General features: G+C 46.5%; 2 protein-coding genes across 2 annotated transcripts in view; both read left to right on the top strand.

The window, feature by feature from the left end:
- Nucleotides 1–15,994, top strand: part of agrn (agrin) — a 204,256-nt gene extending 188,262 nt beyond the window's left edge. Inside the window, 8 exon segments of the mRNA XM_034538350.1 lie at nt 258–422; nt 623–734; nt 4,268–4,384; nt 5,828–6,011; nt 6,477–6,564; nt 10,977–11,201; nt 12,625–12,728; nt 15,400–15,994. Of these exon segments, the coding sequence (XP_034394241.1) occupies nt 258–422; nt 623–734; nt 4,268–4,384; nt 5,828–6,011; nt 6,477–6,564; nt 10,977–11,201; nt 12,625–12,728; nt 15,400–15,560 (1,156 nt within the window). The 3' untranslated portion in view covers nt 15,561–15,994.
- Nucleotides 15,995–22,137: 6,143 nt separating this feature from the next.
- Nucleotides 22,138–22,801, top strand: part of LOC117732975 (tyrosine-protein phosphatase non-receptor type 11-like) — a 29,994-nt gene continuing 29,330 nt past the window's right edge. The window contains 1 exon segment of the mRNA XM_034536206.1: nt 22,138–22,290. Coding sequence (XP_034392097.1) covers nt 22,277–22,290 — 14 coding nt within the window. The 5' untranslated portion in view covers nt 22,138–22,276.

Below are 22,801 nucleotides of genomic sequence, written 5' to 3'. Positions count from 1 at the left end.
TTACCGAACACGGGATGCCGCGGCGTTCCAGACTACGCTCGTTCCTGGGGCCTGAGGCCGCAGCTGCTTTCCTTCTTAAACTCAAATTACACGTCATCGAAGCATGCGGAATATTCACAAGCATCTCTTACCTAATTTCCATATAGACCGAGTCAACAAACAAGCAGTCTTTTGGTAGGTGTAGAGTGGGCGTGACTCTGACCTTGTGACTCTGACTTTGTGCCTCTTCTGTTTGCTTGCTCCCCCCCCCCCTGTAGCCAAAAGGTCAGCATGACGGTGATTCTCATGGCCAATGACTCCAACGGGTTGATCTTCTACAACGGCCAGAAAACGGACGGGAAAGGCGACTTCATCTCTCTGTCCCTCAACGACGGCGTCCTGGAGTTCCGCTACGACCTGGGGAAGGGACCCGCTACCATCAGGTCAGCGCCGCCGATGACCCTTAAGAGGGAGTGACCGACACAGCTAGGGGGGAAATAGACTTACGCCCTCAAATACAAATGGGATTTCATACAGGAAACAAAGACAAGGCGTTGGAAAAAGACATTTCTTGGGGGTGCTATGATTCTATGAAATGTCATGCTAATAGATGTGTGTGTGTGTGTGTGTGTGTGTGATTCAGGAGTAAGGAACCGATCCAGCTGAACGTGTGGAACACCGTGAACCTGGAGCGCTCCAACCGCAAAGGAGAGATCTTGGTGAACAAGAAGGACCCTGTCCGAGGGGAGGCGCCGGTAAGGAGGCAGCAGCGAGCCAGCGAACTCCTGCTGGTGGTCGTCTCGATGTGCTGATGGGGTCTATTCTCTGCTCGGGCTCGCTTGCACCGTACCGACATGCATTCATTCGTCTCGGCGGCGGCGGTGTGCTCTGGTCACGACATCGCCACAATCTCTGGCTTTTGGTGCCCCTTTTTTATTTAATTATTTAGAATGTGTTTGCCCTTGTAGACCTTGCAACTTGCTGCTCCGAGGCACACAGTTGAATGGGCAAGACACCCCCCACCCGCCTTTTTCTTAATGTTCTTCAACTCCGCTTCACACCCTGCGGTTCTGCTAGCTTGATTTGCCACTATCATTCCCCCACGTCCGTCCCTCCCCCCCATCCGACATCCATCAACGTAAGAGGGTGGGGAAGCTCCAGATGTGGACGGCCAGTTTGACAAGCTGTCGTAAATTTTGGACGTCCTGTAATTCCACAAAAAGAAAACAAAGACAATCTCTCTGCCTCTCCGCCTGCTGATGTTCTAGAGATAAAAACCTGGTGTTTCATGTAGAAAATTCAAAAAGAAAGAAGCTTTTTTTTACTGCTGGTATACAGTCAATTTGATGAATTCAGCCTTTGAGGTGGTGTCTTGGGAGCCGGAGGCAGATAAAGGAGATACAGTAGTGTAATGAAACTCTTCAGCCCTGCGTCTAGACCAATAAAGCAGGTACATGCCTCCAAATGAAGGCGATCTAATAGTTTGATTAGCCCGTAAGTCACCCAATTATATTAAACTGTGCAATTTGTGATCGCGAACGTGCACTCTGTCAACACGTCTTAACATTTAGACGCAAAGCCCCCCACCACACACACACACACACACACACTCCCCCCTGTCCTTTCCCCTCTCTCTCTCTCTCTCTCTAGCCTCCCATCGTCTGTATGGTAATTGTGTTTTACAGCAACGGAGGCTGCAGAAAATCGTATTAAAAGAAGAGAGCAAGGGGAAAAAGCAGAAGAAGGGGGGTGAGGTGGGGGGTATGTAGCTCAGACTAGTTATAGAGCTCAATGCAGAGATCCCTTCCAGCGTGGCTCTCAGCTAATTCGGTCCCACTCGAGCTTCAAGAACTAGGAGGGAGGGGGGTTATGGTTTTACGCTTTTGCTTTGAGAAGCCGGTATCATATCAAAAGTGGTCACACACGGGCACACGGATGGATACATAGTGCCCGATGGGAGCGTTCGTCATATCAAAGACCGCAAATATGTGATGAGGCAGCACGCTCTGAAAGGCACACGTGTGCAGGTAGGAGGGAGGAAAACCAACCTCACCTCTCGTTCAGCGGCCTCAGCGAGGGCAAAGTGGCACCACTCACCGTCTCTCATCCGCGATGTTTATTTCTTCTTCTTCTTTTCTTTCTTTTCATCTTTTTCCTAATGGCGCCATCTGCTTCGTGCACGGCCTTTTCGTAGACTCGCTGTCTTATTTGTAGCCACTCGCCTCAAAAGTGTAAATCTATTTACGGCACGTAACGCGAAGGTGCATGTTGCATTCCTTTGCCTGATCTCACTCGCCCGTGCTATCTGGATGTTGTGTGTGTGTGTGTGTGTGTGTGTGTGTGTGTGTGTGTGTGTGCATGAAAGAGTGCATGTTTTGTGGGCCCTTGCACTTGCTAGCTCTACTGTAGCTCTGCATGCCTCTGTGCACAGATACCTACTAGTCTTCACCTAATAACTCTCTTCCTCCCTATTTTTTTCTTTCCTTCTCTATGATGTGCTGTCTGGAAATAAGAAATCACGCAAGGTAATGAGACAAGTCCCAGTCACACCTGTTAGCCCATGTTTCATTTGAGTCCTTCACCGTGTCCTCTCACCCCCATCTCTCCATGCAACAAGAGCACAGGAGAGCTGCGGGCAGCTTGAAAGGTGCCAGTTCTGTTAGAAAAACGTTGCCATTTCATAAGCCCATATACACACACACACACACACACACACAAGCAGCGCATCTGAAGAACGCGGCTTGGCTTTCACCTCGGCCCATCTGCTGTGGGGGTGGCAAAGGGTGTGTGGGGGGAGGGGGGGAGGGTGAGAAGGTGGGAGGGAAGAAGACTGCCATCTTCGCGGCGGCCATTGTTTTTTTTAGCAACAAAGAGCCGTCTTCATTAGTTTGGCGTAGGCGAGGATATCGCGAGTTACCGGGTGCCGCATGACCGTCTAAAAAGTGAGAGGGAGAAGAAGAAGAAGAAGAAGAAACGACGGCGAAGGCGAAGAAGAAGAAAAACACACCGTAGGAGACGGCGAGGTGCCAAGCCAAGCCGAGCTGTTCTTTTCGCTTCTCCTGCAAACATTGGAACGATCCCTCCATCATATCATGAACTCGCTCACTCGCTCACTCGCTCACTCACTCACTCACTCACTCACTCACTCACCCACCCACTCACTCGGCCATAACAACACAAGCACCTCTCCTCTGGACATCGCCCCACGGAACCAGCTGTCCTCGTTCACCGGGTCTCTTACCCGTGTGAAAGGAGAACGGAACATTTCACTGCATGTGATCTCACTTCCAAAGTAACTTTCTCTGCCGGTAGCGTCTGACGTTCACCTCAGCGAGGCAACCTCCCCACCCCCCCCTTATCTCTCTGTTGGAAGCGGCTCAAGGAGCCCCCCGGGGCTCCCGCCAAGCAACGCTGCCTCCTGCACTCCACATCCCATCCTGTAATAAAGCCGAGCAGCCTGCCTTCACAAAGCCTGTTTATTTGGCCCCTTCCATATTGTTTCCAGCAATTAACTCCACTTTAGCCCTCTGGCAATTACTGCTCCACATAAAGTAAAGATCATTAATTCCTTCCTTCTGAGGAGGGCCGCCCCTCTTTCCATCCGCGGATCGGGAGACGCGGCACCTTGCTAATGCAAAGCAATTGTCCCAAAGGTTCGGTGGAAGGAATTGAATTTCATAGCCGTCTTGCAGCGCAAATGAATTACAATGAATGTGTCTCCACACTCGGGCGTTTGAAAGGTCGGTGCTTATGATCAGCCATTTATTAGAGACGTCGGCGGAGAAGCATCCATATCTCAAGTTCGGCCTGCTCCTGATTTCCCTTTGTAGTCTCTTTTTATGTCTCTCAGATAGAGGATAATTGACCACTCTCTGAGAGACACCGAAATCAATTATGGTGTAATGTATTGAGTGTATTGACGTGGAAAGAGGGGCGAGGAAGTGCAGTTAAAGTGTCCACCGGCTACAATATGGATAACTCCTCTGGTTTTTTTTGGGGTCTTTTTTTTTTTCATGGGACAATCTATACAACTGACACGTCTGCAAATGTGTTTTAGGAATCTCAATCTTACAACTTATTTCACGCTCCCCGGACACAAACACATGACTCCACTCACTAAAGTAAAAATCTAAACCATTACGTCCTAGAGAGAAAACAACCCCCGAGAGGAATTGGAGATGGGCGACGGAAGACATTTTTAAAGTAACATGCAGTGCGGCCGAGGAGGTGTTTGCCCGAGTGTACACAGCACTACCTCACCATACCTCTTTGTGTCCTGTCTCATCAGAACCTGCACGTAGATCTTAACCTGAAAGAGTCTCTGTTTGTGGGCGGAGCTCCCGATTACAGCCGACTGGCGAGAGTGGCCGCGCTCACGGATGGCTTCAAGGGGACGATCCAGGAGGTAAATGTTGACTGAGCCTCTATTTCCACAAGGAGTAGTGTGTCATCCGCTTCTTGGATTCTATGTATAGCCAGTATCTGTTATTTTAATGACTCTGTGCCCTCAATGGCGGTTATTAGCTGTCCAGCTGTCAGTAAGTACACTACTACGTACCCCCATTTAGTCATTTCCCATTACAAGCTCACACTGTGACGGGCAGTGGCTCTGCTCATTTCAGATTAGCATGCACTAATAATAAAAGGAGCATTTTGAAGTCCCATCTTTTACGGTTCTCAGATCTTTCCCTGACAGCCTTCCAGTTTTGTTTTATTTTTTATTATTTTTCTCTCCACTTTCCAGCAAAAATAAAGCTCATCTCTTGGTGCCAAAAATAACCCGGCAGAACAAAGGCAGGATGTTACTGTTTGTGCAAACTTGTCATTAGTTCTCCTCTGCAAACTTTCCCTCGACAGTTGCGAGCAAATCAAAAGCCAAATGTGGCATTAGTCTTCCTCGGCCTGTTGGGAATAGTTAATTATGAGGAAAGACGTGTTCTCAGTTTAGTGTGCGTGTGCGTGTGTGTGTGCGTGTGTGTGTGTGTGTGTCGTATCAACACCTCATTTCTGGGACACTTCACCTGTGTGTAAACAGATCATGTGTGGCAGTCAACAACGTCACTGTGTAAAGTGATGTGGTGATAATTAGGTTTCATGATTGTTCAGCGGAAACCGCAACGTGTCTCGATGCTTTCTGTCGAACAAATGATAATCTTCCAAGTGTTTAGCAAAAGAGAGAGAGAGATGAAGAGAGAGAGAGAGAGAGAGAGAGAGAAAGAAAATGAATGTGACAAATTTGCCAACAAAGGCAATGAAACCGAGCTGAGAGATTTAAAGCCAAGACAAGAATCATAAAGGCAACCCTCCCAAGAAAGGTCAAAAACAATTAATATCAAGAGTATCGCGTGAACGCAGGTCTGTGAGCTTATGAGATTATACTGATTTAGTTACAGGAACTAAGCCTGCAGGCAGTTTGATCATAAAAGATCTGTTTGAAAACTAACGTTCAAAATGAGCTTCTGGAGACTTTATGTCTGACGGTAGTATGCATTTACTTCATATTATATACAGTATGTATTACACTGAATGAGGAAGCAGAGGGCACACCGACTCGAGACCCAAACTAAAATGTGCAATGAAAGGAAAAAGGTTTGGATGCGACGTGTCTCTCACGCAACCAACAATTGGATTATTTTAGCTGCCTGATAAATAAATGCCCCACGTCTTTCAAATGCCTCAACGCCTCAAGTTTGCAACGCAGGCCTTGTTGTATGTATTTGTGTGTGTGACCTCCAAGCCCAAAAGATTGTACTACACATGGCAAGTGAGCTGACCTTCGACCCGAAGTATGTGGGAAGTCATCGGCGTGGCATGGCCCCCTTTTTAACCCTGTGGTTCCTGCGCCCAGATCATCCTGATGGGTTCCCCCATCCTCAGAGAGGAGAACGCCCTGCGCTCCAGCGACGTGGCCATGTTCCAGGACCACCCGTGTTCCCAGAAGCCCTGCCACAACGGCGGCCTCTGCAAGCCCGTGCTGGACAACTACGAGTGCCTCTGCCTGAATGGTTTCAGAGGGGAGCGCTGTGAGAACAGTGAGTACCTCGGGCTCGTGGTCGTTATGGTTCTTTCCCTACGTTTGTCTTTACCCTTCTTCCAGTCAAATCGTGGTAAACGCGATAGCCTTGATAGGAGACCCGTGATGTCTCCTTCAGTTTGTGTTTCTTGTGTAGTGGTTTCGAACTAAAAGTGGCAGTTATGAAAGTGATGAAGTCAGTTGAATATTCATGAAATGCTCTTCTTTTTTTTTCTGGGAGTTGCACATCCCTTTCATCATCATCTTCCCGTCACCCTGCCAGACATATACTCACTCCGGCCTGATCTTTCCTACACACTCAGTCACCGCCTTCACCATTAACCTTGTGCGTGTGGCCGGCTGTCCCTTTCACGTTAATTAAAACTACAGAACCCCCCCGTCAGCCCTCCCACCCCTCAGCTCTTATTGATTGGTGTGATCTCATCCTCTGAACAAATCCTTTCCCCCCCCCCCTCCTCCACAGCCGTCTACGAGAAGGCCGCCGGAGAGACCGAGGCCATTGCCTTTGACGGGCGGACGTTCATCGAGTACCACAACGCGGTCACGAAGAGGTAAGGAAGAGGGCATGGGGAACGTCCTCGTTTAGTCGGCGTCACCCAGCACCTCCATTGCGAGGAGCTATTAGCCAAATATCCCCTCTGCCGTGGTGACAGCGTTGATGATATCATCAGTGCTAAGGCTCCAGGGTGAACTAGGCGCTTGGCTAATAGCCCCCCCCCCTCCTTACTTGTCCGTGACAGTCCTGCTTCCACTTTTCACAGGATTTGGCTAATTAGCGAGACGGTTAACAATCACTGTGTTTGCCCTGAGCGCGCTCAGTTCGCTCTGCGGTCTCGTACAATCAGAGAATATGTGCGTGACTGTTTTCTGTAAAAAAAATGAAATACAAAATTCAAACTAAAAAAAAAAAAAAAAATAGGACGTAAGTGTAAAATGTTTGTTTCTTTTGGACCAGGTGTAAAAAGGTTTTTTAAATGATTGAAACGGCAACCAAACAAAAAGAAATCCTCTCCCTTTAAGCTGCCGATGAGACATTTTTACTCTTCCATCCATCTACAAGGTTGGCAGAGATGCGCCGCCAGGTTGGCAATAAACAAAACAAAAAATGTTGATGTGACGAACCTGGAAAAAAAGCCATCTAGCATACGGCTTTGTATCGTCGTCCCACAGCTCTTCACACAAACACTCAGGTGTGAGAAGCGGGCCACAGCCTGCCGATCCTCACACTCCCGATGGGGACGCCCGCGACTCACTCAGAAAAACAGCTGGCTGGAGAAACTCCAGCATTATGTGTCGCATTGTGTGTGTGTGTGTGTGTGTGTGTGTGTGTGTGTGTCGCTATGTGTATCTTTTGTCGTTTGTCCGTGACCTCAGCGTTCCAGTTGTCTTTTTGTCCTTCAGTCTGTCGTTGTCCACACACGTGTTGTCTCACATGAATGTCCTTCGCTGTCTTCCCTTTTCACTCAAGCCAACTGACCAATGAGATCCCAGAGTAAGTAGACTTTAAAGCCTGGGTCTTTGCCCAGCTTCCAATCCAGCCCAACTAACCCCCCGATAAACAACAAAGCCATTTTTGATAGTTAACCCAATTGAAAAAGATTAAAGTACATTCAGTTTCCAGTCATAATTTCGACACAGAAAATCATCTTTACCGTTTAAGTCAGATTATTCAAATCTCCATATCCATGATTTAATTTGACAGATTCCATTATCCTAAATACATTTTGCAGTGCCATTAGATCCTTGGTTCTTTTTCTTCTTTTTTCTCCATGTGCAAAGGGAAGCATGAAGTGTGCATGATAAGCCTTGTGCTCAACCCCTCAGATGAGAAATGAATTGCTGTACGAAGAATGTGCATTATCTTTATGCATGGTTGTAACTCAGTCGTAAGCCAAATGAATTGCCGTGCACTTTACGCTGAATCTGTTGTGTGTTTGTGGGAAATGAACGAGGCCCCTTGAAAAAGCTGGAAGAGGAGGATATACTAAATACCCCTTAACCTAGTTGCTGGTTGCCCTCGGTCATGACTTAGTTATTAAGGGGTTTTCTTCCAGCTCATTAGCTCGGTAAGTAAAAGAAAAGAAGGACAAAAAAGCGACAAAGCTGAATTCAGCTCAAATTAAGCCGACTGGATTCGACCCAGAGTTCCAATCCACACCGGTCATCAGAGAGGCAGCGACATGTTAATCACATATCTGTCTCTCTTTTGTAGATTAGACCTCCGATTGAGATCTCTCTCTCTCTCTCTCTCTCCGCAGCGTGTAGCCACGGGCATCAATCTCACTTAACGGGATGGGGTGGGGGGGGGGCATCCATTACACTGTCAAAAGTGTAATGGATGTCACATTTACTAAGAGCCACAATGAGTGTGGCTCTAAGCACAGCGGAGCCCTGGCGGGGGCGTACCGATCAATTCGCAGTGATTTGATTTTTTTGTTTTGCTTTTTGTAAAGGGAATGAAATAAAAACTCTCAGAGAGAGAGAGAGAGGCGGGTGAGGCCAACGTGTCAAGCGCTCACCTCGGGTTAATGTCGCCGTTGCTATTTACGGCCCCTCCCTTCTGCCCCCACACATCTGAAAGCTCAGGGTCGATTTTTGCTCAAGACCCATTACTTCAGTGACAGATCAGATCTGGCCGTGACTCTCCACGCGACATGGCGCTTGACCCCCATTTTTTTTCCCGACAATTGGCCAATTTTCTCTCATTGGTGGCGTCCCTCCCCTAGACGGACGGTAATGGCCGCGGCACTGCGCCGTAAATATAGAGTCTTTTACCCGTGTGGACACTGACCATGAGTGTACTTAATCTTGATAGCTCACCAAAAAAAGAAGCTTCATCCCAGGGCATTCTGGTGCATTAGTCATCCATCCTGATCCGACTAGTTCCCCTTGAGAAGCTCCTTGTGGTGTGATCAGGGCTCAGCGACACACTTCCTGTGATCACACACAAGCAGCTGTTACCGACTGTTGACACGGTCGATGTTTTTGCGGCAGAGCAGATGAGTTGTGCTTTTTGAAGCTCCAGGTCCAAGCCAGACCTTGTGTGAGTCTCCCAGTGGGCTCACAACATCCCCCCTCCCCCACATCCTTCCTCCTCTCCTCCTGGCCTTGTGCGCTTACACTGCATGCCATTGACTTTCTCCCCCCCCCCCCCCCCCCCCCTGCTCCCTTTTAAGTCCCGAGTCTCTGGAGAACCCATCTGACCAGAGGTGAGTCTCTCAAAAGCTTTTAGACTTTGGTACCGTCCACTCGCCTCCTCATCCTCCACCTCCTCTCCGGGCAAACCCCCCCGCTCCCCCACAGGGCTAAACCCTCGTCCGCGGAGACCAAACACCGTTTCCATTATTGAGATGGTTACCAATACGAGTCACAAAGAGCCTCGGCTTCAATTCATTCTGAAGTTCAGAGCTGCACAAAAACCAGCCGGAGCTGCAGCCTCTTTGCAGCAGCCCGTCCTCCCCGATGGCTTTTTTATTATCTACTGCCACCTGGAGTTTGAATCAGAGGACAGCACTCTGTGGGGAAAAAGAAGAAGAAAAAAAACATGTATAATTTGAAAACATGTAAGAAGTAGATAAAAAGCCCCTCTATTAACAAAATCAGCAACGATAAGCCAGCGCTTTGTGAAGTCGGTGGTATGTGAGAGTCGGAATGCTGCGCGCCGGCGTTATTTTATTCATGATATATTCAGCACTTTTAATAACCTTGACCTTATCACAAGCCGCTTCAATGGAGATTTATTGGGCCCTGTAAGCTCTTTCAGGGTTTGCCAGGAGAGGGTTCACTGAGCTGTATTTGGTGTCTTTTCTCTCTCTCTCTCTCTCTCTCTCTGGAGGAAAAGAATGATTCTGTTAAATCATACTTTTCTTCTTCTTCCTGTTTACCTCAGCGACTTTAGTTCATCAGGGGGGGTCAAAGTCTCCAAACTAAGCATGTCTTGACTCTTCCCCCCCTACTTCTGCTGAGGTGAACCAGCAGCTTACACATTCCACGAGATCAAGACCATCTCACTGCGTGTGTGCACCCAACATTATTTGTTGTATTCTTGCTTGTTAATGAAAACAAAATCCCTCGGAGAAAGTGAGTGAGCACTTCTTACAGCTGAGGAGAAGTTGCCATACTCAGTTTCTCTTTACCCCCCCCCCCCCCCCCCCTCCCATTTCCTGTCCTGTTTGTCCTCCCGTGAGCCTCTTGGTTTGCTGCGCTGGCTCCTTTGTCTTGTTTGTATGTCTTGTCTAATCTTTTGTGTGTTTTTTTTGTTTGGTTTAACCCTCGTGTCATTGGTTCTTTGTCGTACGTGTCCTCACCTTGTCTTTGTCTTTGTGTCTAAATACCCTTTGAAGAAGGGGGAAGTAGATCCATTTGGCAGATGTGCACACAATTGCATATGTGCTGATTGATGACCGTGCACACACACACACACACACACACACGCGCAAACTGAGGGGGTGATTCTCTGGATGTCGACCATATCGCTGCTGGACTCCACAGAGACCACGGGGACTGTGTAGGTGTGTCCTTGTGCAGGAATGGGTGTGTTTATGTCGTACAGTGCGTCTCGGGGACGGGGTGGACGTCGCCCCACGTCTCTGCATCCACGTCACCCAGCCACCGGTGATCAAACAGCAGCCTGAACAACACACACACACACATACACACACACACACACACACACACACACACACACACACACACACACACACACACACACACACACACACACACACACAAACAAACTCACACATACAGAGCAGCACGGGAAGCACTGAGTAGCAATGCAGTATTGGCTCAGCAGGATGTTGGGAAGCTAATAGCAAAGCATTCATTGCTTCACACACACACACACACACACACACACACACACACACACAGGACACGAGCACCGACCGAGCCGCGTAGGCCGACGCCAGAGACTAGGCCTCCCTTGGATGAGCTGACTGATGTGTGTTTTGTCGTCTCCCAGCGAGAAGGCCCTGCTGGTGAACAAGTTTGAGCTGAGCGTCCGGACGGAGGCGACCCAGGGCCTGGTGCTGTGGAGCGGGAAGGGCGTGGAGCGCTCCGACTACATCGCCCTGGCCATCGTGGACGGACACGTCCAGATGACGTACGACCTGGGCTCCAAGCCCGTGGTGCTGCGCTCCTCGGTGCGCGTCGACACCAACCGCTGGATACGCATCAAGGCCAGCAGGTGAGACGGCGGGCGGGTGCCTGGGGATCAGCGGGTGGAAGCCTGAAACAGTTAGATCCCGGGATTTAGACTTAATCCATGTTGTACTTGTGTTTGCTGCAAGCGGCATGATCTCTTGCACATCTCTCGCTGCGCGGTGATCCCCCACCGCGCAGCGAGATGGGGGATCAGAGTTTCAGATGAAGGTTATTTTCATGCAGGAGCGCGAACGCGTCGAGAATCGCTTCGACACATCGACGAACGTTCAAAGAACAGGTGGCGACTTCCCAGCACACAGTTTGGCATGTAATAAAGAAACGTATCCAGGAAAATGGATAGATAGTGAGATAGATAATAGACCGCTAGTGACACATGCGCTGTATGCACTACAGTATACGCACACATTGATGCTATTTGATGACATAGAATCAGCTGAAATAGTGAAGCTTCTCTCCGCTGTGTACATTCCCATGAAAGAAAGTCCCAACTAATCAAATGTTACTTCAGCCTTGATGGCATTTGTTTTCTACACACATAGCCTGTGTCTACACTACAGCGTGCACGGGAAATATATAACCCTTTGAATTATTCAGGTTTTAATTTGGATAATCATTTCATATGTAAAAAAAAAAAAAAAAAAAGGAAGCAAAACATGCAATACTTTTTTTGCCACGCAGCGATGTCACATTAATGGATTCCTTCATTAGGAACGGATTAACTGCTTGAGTTTCGAGAATGACCCACTTAACACCCTCCACGCGATCTCTGCTTTATCGCCGCCGAACATGTGCTGTGACTGTGGAAGTAGTGTGTGTGTGTGTGTGAGGGGGGGGGGGGGGGGGGGGGGGGGGGGGGGGGGGGGGGGGGGGGGGGGGGGGGGGGGGGGGGGGGGGGGGGGGGGGGGGGGGGGGGGGCGTAGTACGTGGGGGTAGTAGGGATAATTAGGTCGGCCTCATCGCAAGACAAGAATAATCGATCCTCAAGGAAAGCACAGCGCGTCTGCTTTCAAACGTCCCAATCTAGACCACCTGAGATGCTGGGAGATGTGTTTGTGTTTGTGTGTGTGTGTGTGTGTGTGTGTGTGTGTGTGTGTGAGAACAGATATCTGTGTTTGCATTCTGCCTTTTAATGACACTCTCTCTGTCTCTGTCGGAAAGCCACTTTAATGGGTGCAAATTGCCCCACAGTCGTCTCTAATTCACACATGTGCGCTAACTTGCGTCATTATAGGGCCGCCTATAATGAATGGTGCTGTCGTCAGCATCTGTTAGCCGGTAGGCGGGCGCACTTGCAGCGGTTATGTGAGCGCTTAGTGCGCTTGTGGCGCGTCAGAGCGCTGCCATTTTACTGCTATTCACTTTTGACGTGCGGGCGTCAGCACCGACCTCTCTCACTTTTTCCCCTCTCTCTCTCTCTCTCTCTCTCTCTCTCTCTCTCTCTCCAGAGCGCTCAGAGACGGCTCTCTACAGGTCGGCAACGAGGCAGCCGTAACGGGGTCATCGCCTTTGGCAGCGACACAGCTGGACACGGACGGAGCGCTGTGGTTGGGTAGGTGCCCACACATGTAAATAAATAAAAAAACATATATATATATATATATATATATATATAATAAAACATTTAAAATGTGTCCACAAATGACATACAGTACATGGAGTCAAGGGAACACTTGTAGTTCGTTACTACTCTTCCATCCCACGGGAAATTATTGCAGTTTGGACAAAAGAAAAAACATGTCCAAGCCTATTCAGGTATTGAGTTGAGAAATAAAAGGCTATCTGACTAATTCAAAAGAGGCCTGCTCCCCTGAATTGAAAATGACCAAAGTCGGCCCCGTTATCTACCTCCACACTTTGGTCTGAACTCGGCTCAGGGAATTCTTTTTCTTTGAAAGGACACAAATGCAGCACGGCGGGGATTGAACATCTCCCAGGGAAAATAACATTGAAGACAGTGCAGCTTAATAGAGTTCGACTTTCCTTTTTAAAATACAGGTGGCTAGTTTGAGGGGAGACGCAGCCGGAGTGACATTTAAAGAGACATGTAGAGCATGTAGCGGTGTGTGTGTGTGCGCACACACACACACACACACACACGCAGCGGCAGTGCAGTGGAACAGGTGCTGAGCGAGCCCCGCAGCAAGAATACATAATCCTCGCACAAGCCCTCCCGTGGAGAGCCCTGCTCCTCTTTAAATCCCCCCTTTTCACTGTTCATCATTAATTCATCTGTAACTTGCATGAAATTAGCCCCGTCGATCCCCGATTCCGAGGCGCGCAATCCGATTAGGGGGGCGCTGGGGGCCGGGACAGGGGATGTAAAAGGCTCGGCGGGGATGTGAACCCTCAGCTTCGCAGATTAGAAAGGACAGAACGGGCGAGAGAGAGAGAGAGGGAGAGGGAGGGGAATGTGAGGGAGGCAGGGGAATGGAGTTGGACTGGCATGAAGCAGAGAGAGAGAAAGAGAGAGGATGCAGGAGGATTCTGAGAGTATAGATAACAGGAGGAGAGAGAGAGAGAGAGAAAGAAAGAAAGAGAGGATGCAGGAGGATTCTGAGAGTATAGATAATAGGAGGAGAGAGAGAGAGAGATAGAAAGAAAGAAAGAGAGGATGCAGGAGGATTCTGAGAGTATAGATAACAGGAGGAGAGAGAGAGAGAGAGAGAAAGAAAGAAAGAGAGGATGCAGGAGGATTCTGAGAGTATAGATAATAGGAGGAGAGAGAGAGAGAGATAGAAAGAAAGAAAGAGAGGATGCAGGAGGATTCTGAGAGTATAGATAACAGGAGGAGAGAGAGAGAGAGATAAAAAGAAAGAAAGAGAGAGAGGATGCAGGAGGATTCTGAGAGTATAGATAACAGGAGGAGAGAGAGAGAGAGAGCAAGAGAGAGTGAGAGAAAGTGAGAGAGAGAGAGAGAGAGAAGCAAGGTAAAACACTCGGGTCAGCCTCTCCCAGTAAGAACACGCCTCCTGGAATCCTGAATAAAGAGATTTTTTTCATGCTGATTTATTGAGAAAGACACTAATGACTACTTTGGGTGTGCTGGCTTAAACTAGTAGCTCAAAACACCATCAAAAGGGAGAAAAGGGAGGCAGCCCTACAATTAGGTCATCAAGCCTCCTCAAAAAGGACGTTATGAGACTTTGTTTTTTTTCTCCTTCCAAAAGAGCTTTGCATGGTTTGAAATAGAAATAAAAAGTGCAGGGAAGTTCAAGCGAAGTGGGAAGTACAAGAGGGGCTGAGACGTTTGCTTTGAAGTACAAATCCGTGATATTTTCCTATTTAGAAATGTCCTTTTTTAAAAAAGTTTTTACTTTCTGCGACTGATAGATAAACCCGTACGCAAGGTTCACGAGCACTTCAAAGGGTCATTTGGACAAACGGTGAACGTTCTTCCCTCACGTGTCTCTCGTGGTATCGAGCCACGCAGCTCTGCCCCCCCACAGTGGGACTATTTCTTTGATGCCAAGTACTTCTTTAAGTTGGGGGATTTGGCCCTTTCACTTTTTTTTTTACTTGAAGCCACACACACAGATTCCATGTCCCTTGGTTTGTTTTGAGAGGGGGGGGGGGGGGTTAGCACTAAAGTGGGAAGAAATTAAAAATAACGATGGCGTTGGGTATTCACAATGTTACACACCGCCACCGCCTTTCATTCGTAGCGCATTTCTAAATACTTTATGCGCCGTGTCGAATTAAAACAAATCTCCCCCCCCCCCCTCCATGCAGGCTCTCTGCCTTCCTCCCTTTTGATCATGGTGCTTTTGATAAATAGTGTCAACCTGTACATCAGCTGGCGTCACCGTGCTAAAAAAAATAAATGAAAGAATTAAACACAAAGCCTTTTTTCTCGCCCCCAAAGTATTTCCGGTACAGCCTTTTCGACGGCATTCACAAGGTCTGATTTGTTGTGAAATCCAAATCTTTATCCTGGCGTGTGATCTTTTAAAGGGGCACGCCGTGCATTTTCACAGGAAGGTGAGCTCACTCGTCGTGTACAACTGCAGCCATCAGGGGAAGGCCTGATCAAACACTGCTACTGGTTTATTATGGGAAACGTAGGAACTAGCCCAGTGGGTGCCTGACCAATGGTAAATATCTGCAGTGGCCCTTAAAAAGACAGTCGCCACTTGAGAGTTTAGTACCTCGGCTGCCCCCCCGTTGCTGAGTGTTGAGGCCGGCTTGTCATTGCATTAACCGCTGTCTCCGTCTCCCCTCAGGCGGTCTGGAGGAGCTGGCGGTGGCGCGCCGGTTGCCCAAGGCCTACAGCACCAGCTTTGTCGGCTGCATCAAGGACGTGGTGGTGGACGGCGTGGAGCTCCACCTGGTGGAAGACGCCTTAAACAGCCCCAAAATATTACACTGCTCCGCCGCCAAATAAACCAGCAGAGACAGAATATATTGAGAGAAACGGAGAAAAGAAAAAGAAAACCCTCCCACTCGCTCCCTCCATAGCGCCCATGTCTCCTGCTGTAATTATTTTCTATTTTTGTATACTTTTCATCGCTTTTTATATGGAAAGAGAATGAATATGTTTTAATTTTTGTTTGATATATTTTGTTCATTTTTAAAAAAAATTTATCTGCAACTCCATAAACAGAAACACACTTTTTCTTTCTTTTTCTTTTCTTAACTGCCCCTGGCCCTCCATCTTTTTTTCAAAACGCAGACATCTCTGTGAGAATTTTTTTATTCTTGTCAGTTTTGTTGTTTTAAAACAAACGCCAACTTACAAAAAAAGAAGAAGAAGAAGAAACGCCTGCTCCTTTTTCTCGCTCATTCCTTGAACACCGATGATCTCTGGTTACTGCCTTGTCTTGGTGCCATATATATATATATATATATATATATATATATATATATATATATATATATATATATATATCGTCCACATTCCCCAAGCATGGCCTATACATCCATGAGTACAAAGACGTATATATACCCCGCCCCCCAGAACACGTGGGAGCTGCACGCTGAGGCCGGCGTGGTGTGCGGCGGCTCTTTGATGCCGCAGCCAGCTGGCGGCTCCAGCCAAGACACTCTGTAATCAGCCCCCGCTAGCCCGCTGTATTTTCCTAATGGGACTTTTGAGATATCAGTCAAGCTGCTAAAGTGAGAAAGTACACAGTCAAAACCACTCCATCATCCCCCATCTCACAGCGCAGACACACAAAAAAAAAAAAGGAAGAAAGAACGGAAAAGAAGAAGAAAAAAACCTCTCCACTCAATCTGAATCCCATCAGAGAGCCTTTAGTTTTGAAATATGACTCACTTACACTGCAACCCGACATGACGGAGAGAGCGCTGCGTTCCACCACGACTCGCATATCATTAGTCAAGTCAAGACATGAATAAATGTTATAAATATAGAGTATATAAATAATACCTGAGACTGTGAATATGTAAGATGGGTTCTCCTTGGGAGAGTTGTGCTTCTCATGTACATGTACTTGTGCGTTCTGTTTTTACAACCCGCAGATGTAACTAATGATGACCACTATAAATGCATGCACTTCTGCAATGTTGGTTTGGATCTGGTTTGTTTTATTTTACAATTTGTTCCCCAAAAAAATACTTTCTAATTTGTAAAATTGTCACTGTTTGGGGTTTTTTGTTTGGTTGTTTTATTTAGTTGTTTTTTTTGCAATGACTATAAAAAGATTCCTTTTTTTCCCTCTTATTTCTACTAATGTGATATCAAGAAACTACAGAGCTCGGAATAATGTTTTATATTCCTTCATTCCCTGTGTCTTTCTTTATGTTATTTTTTCTTGGGAGCAGTTAGTTTTTCTGCAGCCCGGTACATAAGAGGAAATCGTTACCATATCTGACCTTAAGGAGGTGCTGAAAGCAAAGACGGAAGAAAAAAAGGACAGACAGAAAAGAGGCGAGGAGAGATCTAATCACAGGGGGGAGGGGGGAGATACGACCCTTTGGGATGTCCTGTCAAACAACAAGCAGTCATCAACACAAACTAACAAAACAAAAACTCTGCCTGAGACGTAATTTCTTTTCTCCTATTTGACCTCGGAGCATTCCTGGAGGAGTCTTTTTTGTCTTTCTTTCGGCTGTTGAGAGAGAGAGAGAGAGACTGTGACGTTGTTGTGACCTTTTGAAGCCATAACAGCTGCAAAAATGGGAGGAGATGCATAATCCTTACAGTACAAATTAACATAGTAGCGCATGGGTTTGTATAACGAGTGCGAGTCGGTGAACGGATGCAAACGCCGAGTCGTCATGCTGAACCACAATAAGCTGCGAGGACACGACTTAAGGACACTTGTTTTGATACGAGAACTTTGGCAATATTCTGAGACAAATGCCTGTTCGTGGTTGAGTATCAAATGGTCTTCTGCCATTTCTTTCTTTTCATTTGATTTTTGTTCCCCCTTTCTTAAGTACTTGACTATTGTTTTCCTTCCTAAATCATCAAAACAATCCTGTGTTTGTACAGCCCTGCAATCTATAAGTGTAAATTTAGCAAACGTGTTTACCTGTGGAGGTTTATGTTTTTAGTAAGATACACTGGAACCATGTCTGATGCACCCCCTCCACCCCCCACCCACACGCACATGGGGGAGGGAAGGCCCTGAAGCTACCAACCGTGTTGTGTCATCACGCTCCCGAGTGTCCACACTGGACCGGGAAAGACCCCTTTCCTGGTGTCACCCCCTCCCCCTAGAAAAAAAAGACGCGTTTAAATTCCAGCACGCACCCGTATTAACCCTTAGGACCGGTCTTAAGTTCTTTTCATTTGATCCATTCAGGTGGTGACACTTCCCCGTGTATTTGGACGGACTCGCGGACGATCAAGACGTTGGTATTCTGTGGGTCGGGTGGAAACTATTTGCCTTAATAATAAAAAAAAGTTTTAAAAAACGGTCACCCGGACTCTGAGCAGGTGACAGAGACGTCATCCATATAACCGTTTCCTTATTTTAGCCAGTGTATTAGCCTCATCCCCATAATGTAAAGGAGTAATACATAATAATGATAATTATATTAGTAATAATGCCTCATACACAAAAAATAAAATCCCAGGGGGCCTCTGCGAATGTCCCCTCTGGCTTTTTACAAAAAATCTTCTATTTACTGTTTTTTGAATCTATTTTCTGTTCCTTATTTATGTCTACATGTGGATTACCCTCCATGTCTGACCTCTGTAAACTACTGTCTGACCTCCTCAAAGGGCAGTGCACCGAGTAAGAGTGGCATGACCTGAACATTACTAACTTTATGACCTTTGTCTTGTGTTCCTACCACCATGAAATAAAACGTCAACCAATGGAGCCCGCTCTTTGTCTGCCGTCTTGATTTCGTCGTCGTCCGGAGTCGATTTGCTCGACGACGGCGACTCTTTAAATGCACGATGTTCTGTATTTTCAGAATCGTCAACAAATCCTTATTTTTGGGGTTCGGGGGACTATTTTCAGATGTTGATGAATACACATTCGCTGTGGTTTGAGTAGTACTCGCAGCACCGGGATGGTGTATGTGGAAGTGAGTCAAACTAAGCTACAGTGCTTAAAGTTGAGCATAACATTTGTATTCTTTTTGGAAATTGTGGTTCATAAAATGGTTTAACTCTTACTCTTACCAGCTTTTTACTGGAGCTTTCAACCTGCTGGGGAAGAATGTGAAATGACAAGAGCCCACGACAAACTGTCTCCAGGTTCACATAGTTGAAATCACAGTACTGAACTACACTGCTCACGTGTTGTGTGGATTCACTCTGTGACTTAAGTGTGTTGCATCTACGAGCAGTAATGCAATATAATATTCAGAACTATGTTTCCCTTAGTGTCCAACCACCTGGAACTAACTAATCGTGTTTCTACGGCAGCCCAGGACGGACAAACCCTACACTGCACCTTGTCAATGTCTTCAAGAGATGCTTCTGCTCACATTTTGATGGGAAAAGTAAACAAACAGAGCATTTTCAATTCAAGTCTCAGCGCTTTCTCATTTCAATTATATTTATTTCTTATAATTTGAATCACTTTCAGCAATCTGTGGTGTCCTCCTGCTGATTGAAAGCCTGGAATTCAAGAGAGAACAACAACAACAAAAACCACTGCACATCCATCATTCATTACATCCCAACTCTGTCTTCATTAGGCCTGACAAATGAATGAGATGAATGTATTCCTTGCGAAGGACACTGCATGTGCTCGGTTAATTAAACCTACATGAAACGGTGTAAAGGAAGTAGCGTCGCTCAGCCAGGGATCCGATGTGGGAAACGTCGTTCACAAAGTTAACGAGCGGAAGTAGTTTGATTTAAAGTGTTTTAGTTTTTTTACCAGGAATTCAAATCAAAACTAAATACGGACCCTAGAGTCGGCGGCGACATCATCCGTTGAAGTAGACACTGTTTTTAGAAAGAAAATGAACTTTATGAACTTCCAGGAGAGTTTTCCAAAGAAAATGTCGAGACAGTTACTGCCCTGAAGTAAAAAAAGACTCACCCCGGCTACATTTCACCCCCTTTTTGTGTGAGATACAGTTCCTCTCTCACAGCACTTAATGTCCCCGTGGTAATAAAAGTTATTTCTCCCCGACAAGGCCCCCGCTGTCCAGCTGCGTCATGCTCAGTATAAGTCCTCTTTGTTTAACTTTTCCGATTTTTTCTTTTTCCAAATCTGGACAGGCCGATTTGCAAGTCTCAAGGCAAAAAAGGGTCAAAGGCCACAAGCCAATATAGAAGCAGCCACCTCGGGGTAGATGGGACATCCTGGTTTCCATTCCCCTGGGTCGGAAACCAGGCTTTGTGCTCTTGAGTCTTTTTGCCCCCACACACACACACACACACACACACCTAGACTCAACAGGACATCAGTCTGCACGGTGATACGAGGTGAATGTTTTGGTCCAGGAACCTTCTCACAGCTTTCATCTGCTATAGTAAAAAATAAAACAAAATAAAAGACATTATTCTCATTCCTGTATGCTGTGAAAATGAAGAAAATGTATTTTCTTCTGTGGTGCAGTGGGGTCTTTTCAAATGAACGTGCAAGTGGAACACTTGGATAATATATCCAGAACAATCAAATGTAAAGTAATGGAAATACCCGGCAAAACCAAAGTGAACTACACAGTGTACCCTCGAGGTGATGTCGCTTTGCTCTGTCCTAAAAGGCCGCTTCACCTCACAGCAGCAGCTCCGGGGTCACATTCATTGCATTATTTTTCCATTACAGTCAAGGGGGAACATGTTTAATGGCCACAATTACAATGTTTAAGGTCACGACTACTCGCAATCGCATTCCCGACACAACAACAACAACAACACAAACAAACAAACAGTAACCCACAGCTCGGTTGACCTTATTTTCTCAAACATGTGCAGCAGCCAAAGTGAGCAAATTGCCCCTCAGTTATCTCCTCAAACAGGGGCCTGTCAGCTCAGCCCTGAAATAGTTTCCCATCGTCAACCCACTTAAGGGGGTATTTCAACCAACCAATAAATAAATGTTGATGACTTTGTTTTTTAGAGTCCCTCAGTCTTGTATCAATCACGCTTAGTAGTAAACACCTAATATGCACTCAGGGTTCTCCCAATATCCAGCCACTTCTCACCCTGCTCATCAATGTTCTACTTTGTATCGATCACGAGGCCCCGAACAATGAACCCTGTACGTTGAAACCTGTACATCCTGCCTGAAGCGCCCTTTCATCTGGCAGAGAGAAAGAAAACGTCTGCACTGCAACAGGAAGCGCCACGGAGAGAAGAAACTCCCTCTCCATCATCTCGGCGTGTGAGTGTGCGGCTGCAGCGGCGCACTGGGTGGAAAAAGCAAATCCATCGATGTGAAGCCGGTGAGCTCACAGACAATTGCATAAGCCCATCCATCCCCGAGTAGATTAACCTCCGCTGATAACTGCAGGCTGGTGACGTCAATGCTGCTCTCTCTCTCTCTCTCTCTCTCTCTCTCTCTCTCTCTCTCTCTCTCTCTCTCTCTCTCTCCAATCTTTTCCCACACCACACAACTCCAGAGCCCGAGAGGCTGTCCCATCATGAGGGTATAACACAGGAGGACGTATAGAGACCTGCCTTATCTTTCAGAGGACAGGAGCAGAGCTGTACAATAGCAAACTTACAAGTTATTTAATATTGCATTATTTGGGAAAATAAAATAAATCAATGTGAAAATTGTGAATAATACTGAGAGACAGCCTTTATTTATATAAATATACTTTTTTTCATAGCAAATACAAAATAAATGTAAATCAATAGGTATATCATTTGTGCAACTATAATCATAGTTCACTCTTGAGCATTAAGCAAAGTCCATTCTTCCATGTTGCAGCATGGACAGCAGCTTACAACAATATGGCTTTGGTATGTTTTAGCTCCTTCAATAATTAACAGCCATACAACAGGCTGTTGTATGTGCGGATTAGGGGGGGTGGCCCTGTTTTCAGCTTCAATTATGACCCAGCCAATTGGAGAGGAGGATTTAATGATCTATCTAAGCATGCTTTTTTTCTAGGGCCCTTATATTAAAAGTGTATAAGGCCTTTTGATATTGACTTTATGTGAGGGACTTTTTCAGTGTTTTTATAGGTGCATCAAGTTAGCTAGGGTGAGTCTGAACGGGACAGGAAAAGAAGCTTGTCGTGGAAAAATAAAAGTCCAAACCTCGCGTTTGACAAAATAGGGAAGAGGCTAAGCTGGATAGCCTCGGAATTATTCAAACGTGTTTCTTAATATATATACTGTACTCAAAAACTGTATTTCTGCATTACTTGTTTGTTTTGTTTACTAATACATTTATATTTTTTAAAAAAGATAGACGGAAGTCGGAATTCTGCGGCATGTACAGGCAATCTAAATACAAAATATATACAAAAGAAGATGACATGAACAGGAATATCTCGAAACGGGCGGTCAAATCTACCTCGTTTAAATGAGCCGACAGACGAGGTGCCCTTGTTTTGAAGGTGCTAACCGGAAGTCGCGTCGGGTAGTTACGCGTAGCTGCACGCGCACTGTTCAACAGATCGCTCTCCCCTCGCAGCGACTCGGCGGAGGCAAAACAAAAAAAAAAAAAACGGGGAACGTTTGTGGACACTTGACAGCTTTCCGAGACTGCTATGACATCTCGCAGGTAAAGTGGACTTTCTTTTAGTTATTTTAAAAACTGTCACGAATCGCTCCGTTTAACACTGGACGGCCTCTGCTGCGCGCGAGCGGCCGGAGATTGTGCGAGCGAGAACCGAATCGAGCCGCCGGCGAAGAAAGCAGAGACGCCTCAACTTTGTCCGCACGCGCACTTGACAACTCGTATCCTACATTTCTACCCAAATATAATCTCCATTGTTCGTTCCGTCGTGTTAATTATTCAGTTAGTTAAACAAAACATGTATAACTGTACAACTGTGAAAATGTGGTGGAAACAAAAAGGTGGCAACGTCGAAAGCTTTGATAAATATAACGCTGGCAATTTATTCTTTGCTAGCTGCTGCAAAAGTGAAATAAGAGTGGAATCAAATCCACGCCAGGCTGTTGTTCATGTTTGTTTGTTTGTTTACATTACTTTGCATTGTGTGCACATGCAACATCAGTGATTTATTTCTGAGCTGTGGCCAAGTCAGACTTTTTTTTGGGGGGGTTTACAA

Source organism: Cyclopterus lumpus, chromosome 7, assembly GCF_009769545.1.
Source record: "Cyclopterus lumpus isolate fCycLum1 chromosome 7, fCycLum1.pri, whole genome shotgun sequence".
Taxonomy (NCBI): domain Eukaryota; kingdom Metazoa; phylum Chordata; class Actinopteri; order Perciformes; family Cyclopteridae; genus Cyclopterus; species Cyclopterus lumpus.
Note: the sequence above shows the minus strand (reverse complement) of the source record. Positions and strands in the feature narration are given on the sequence as shown.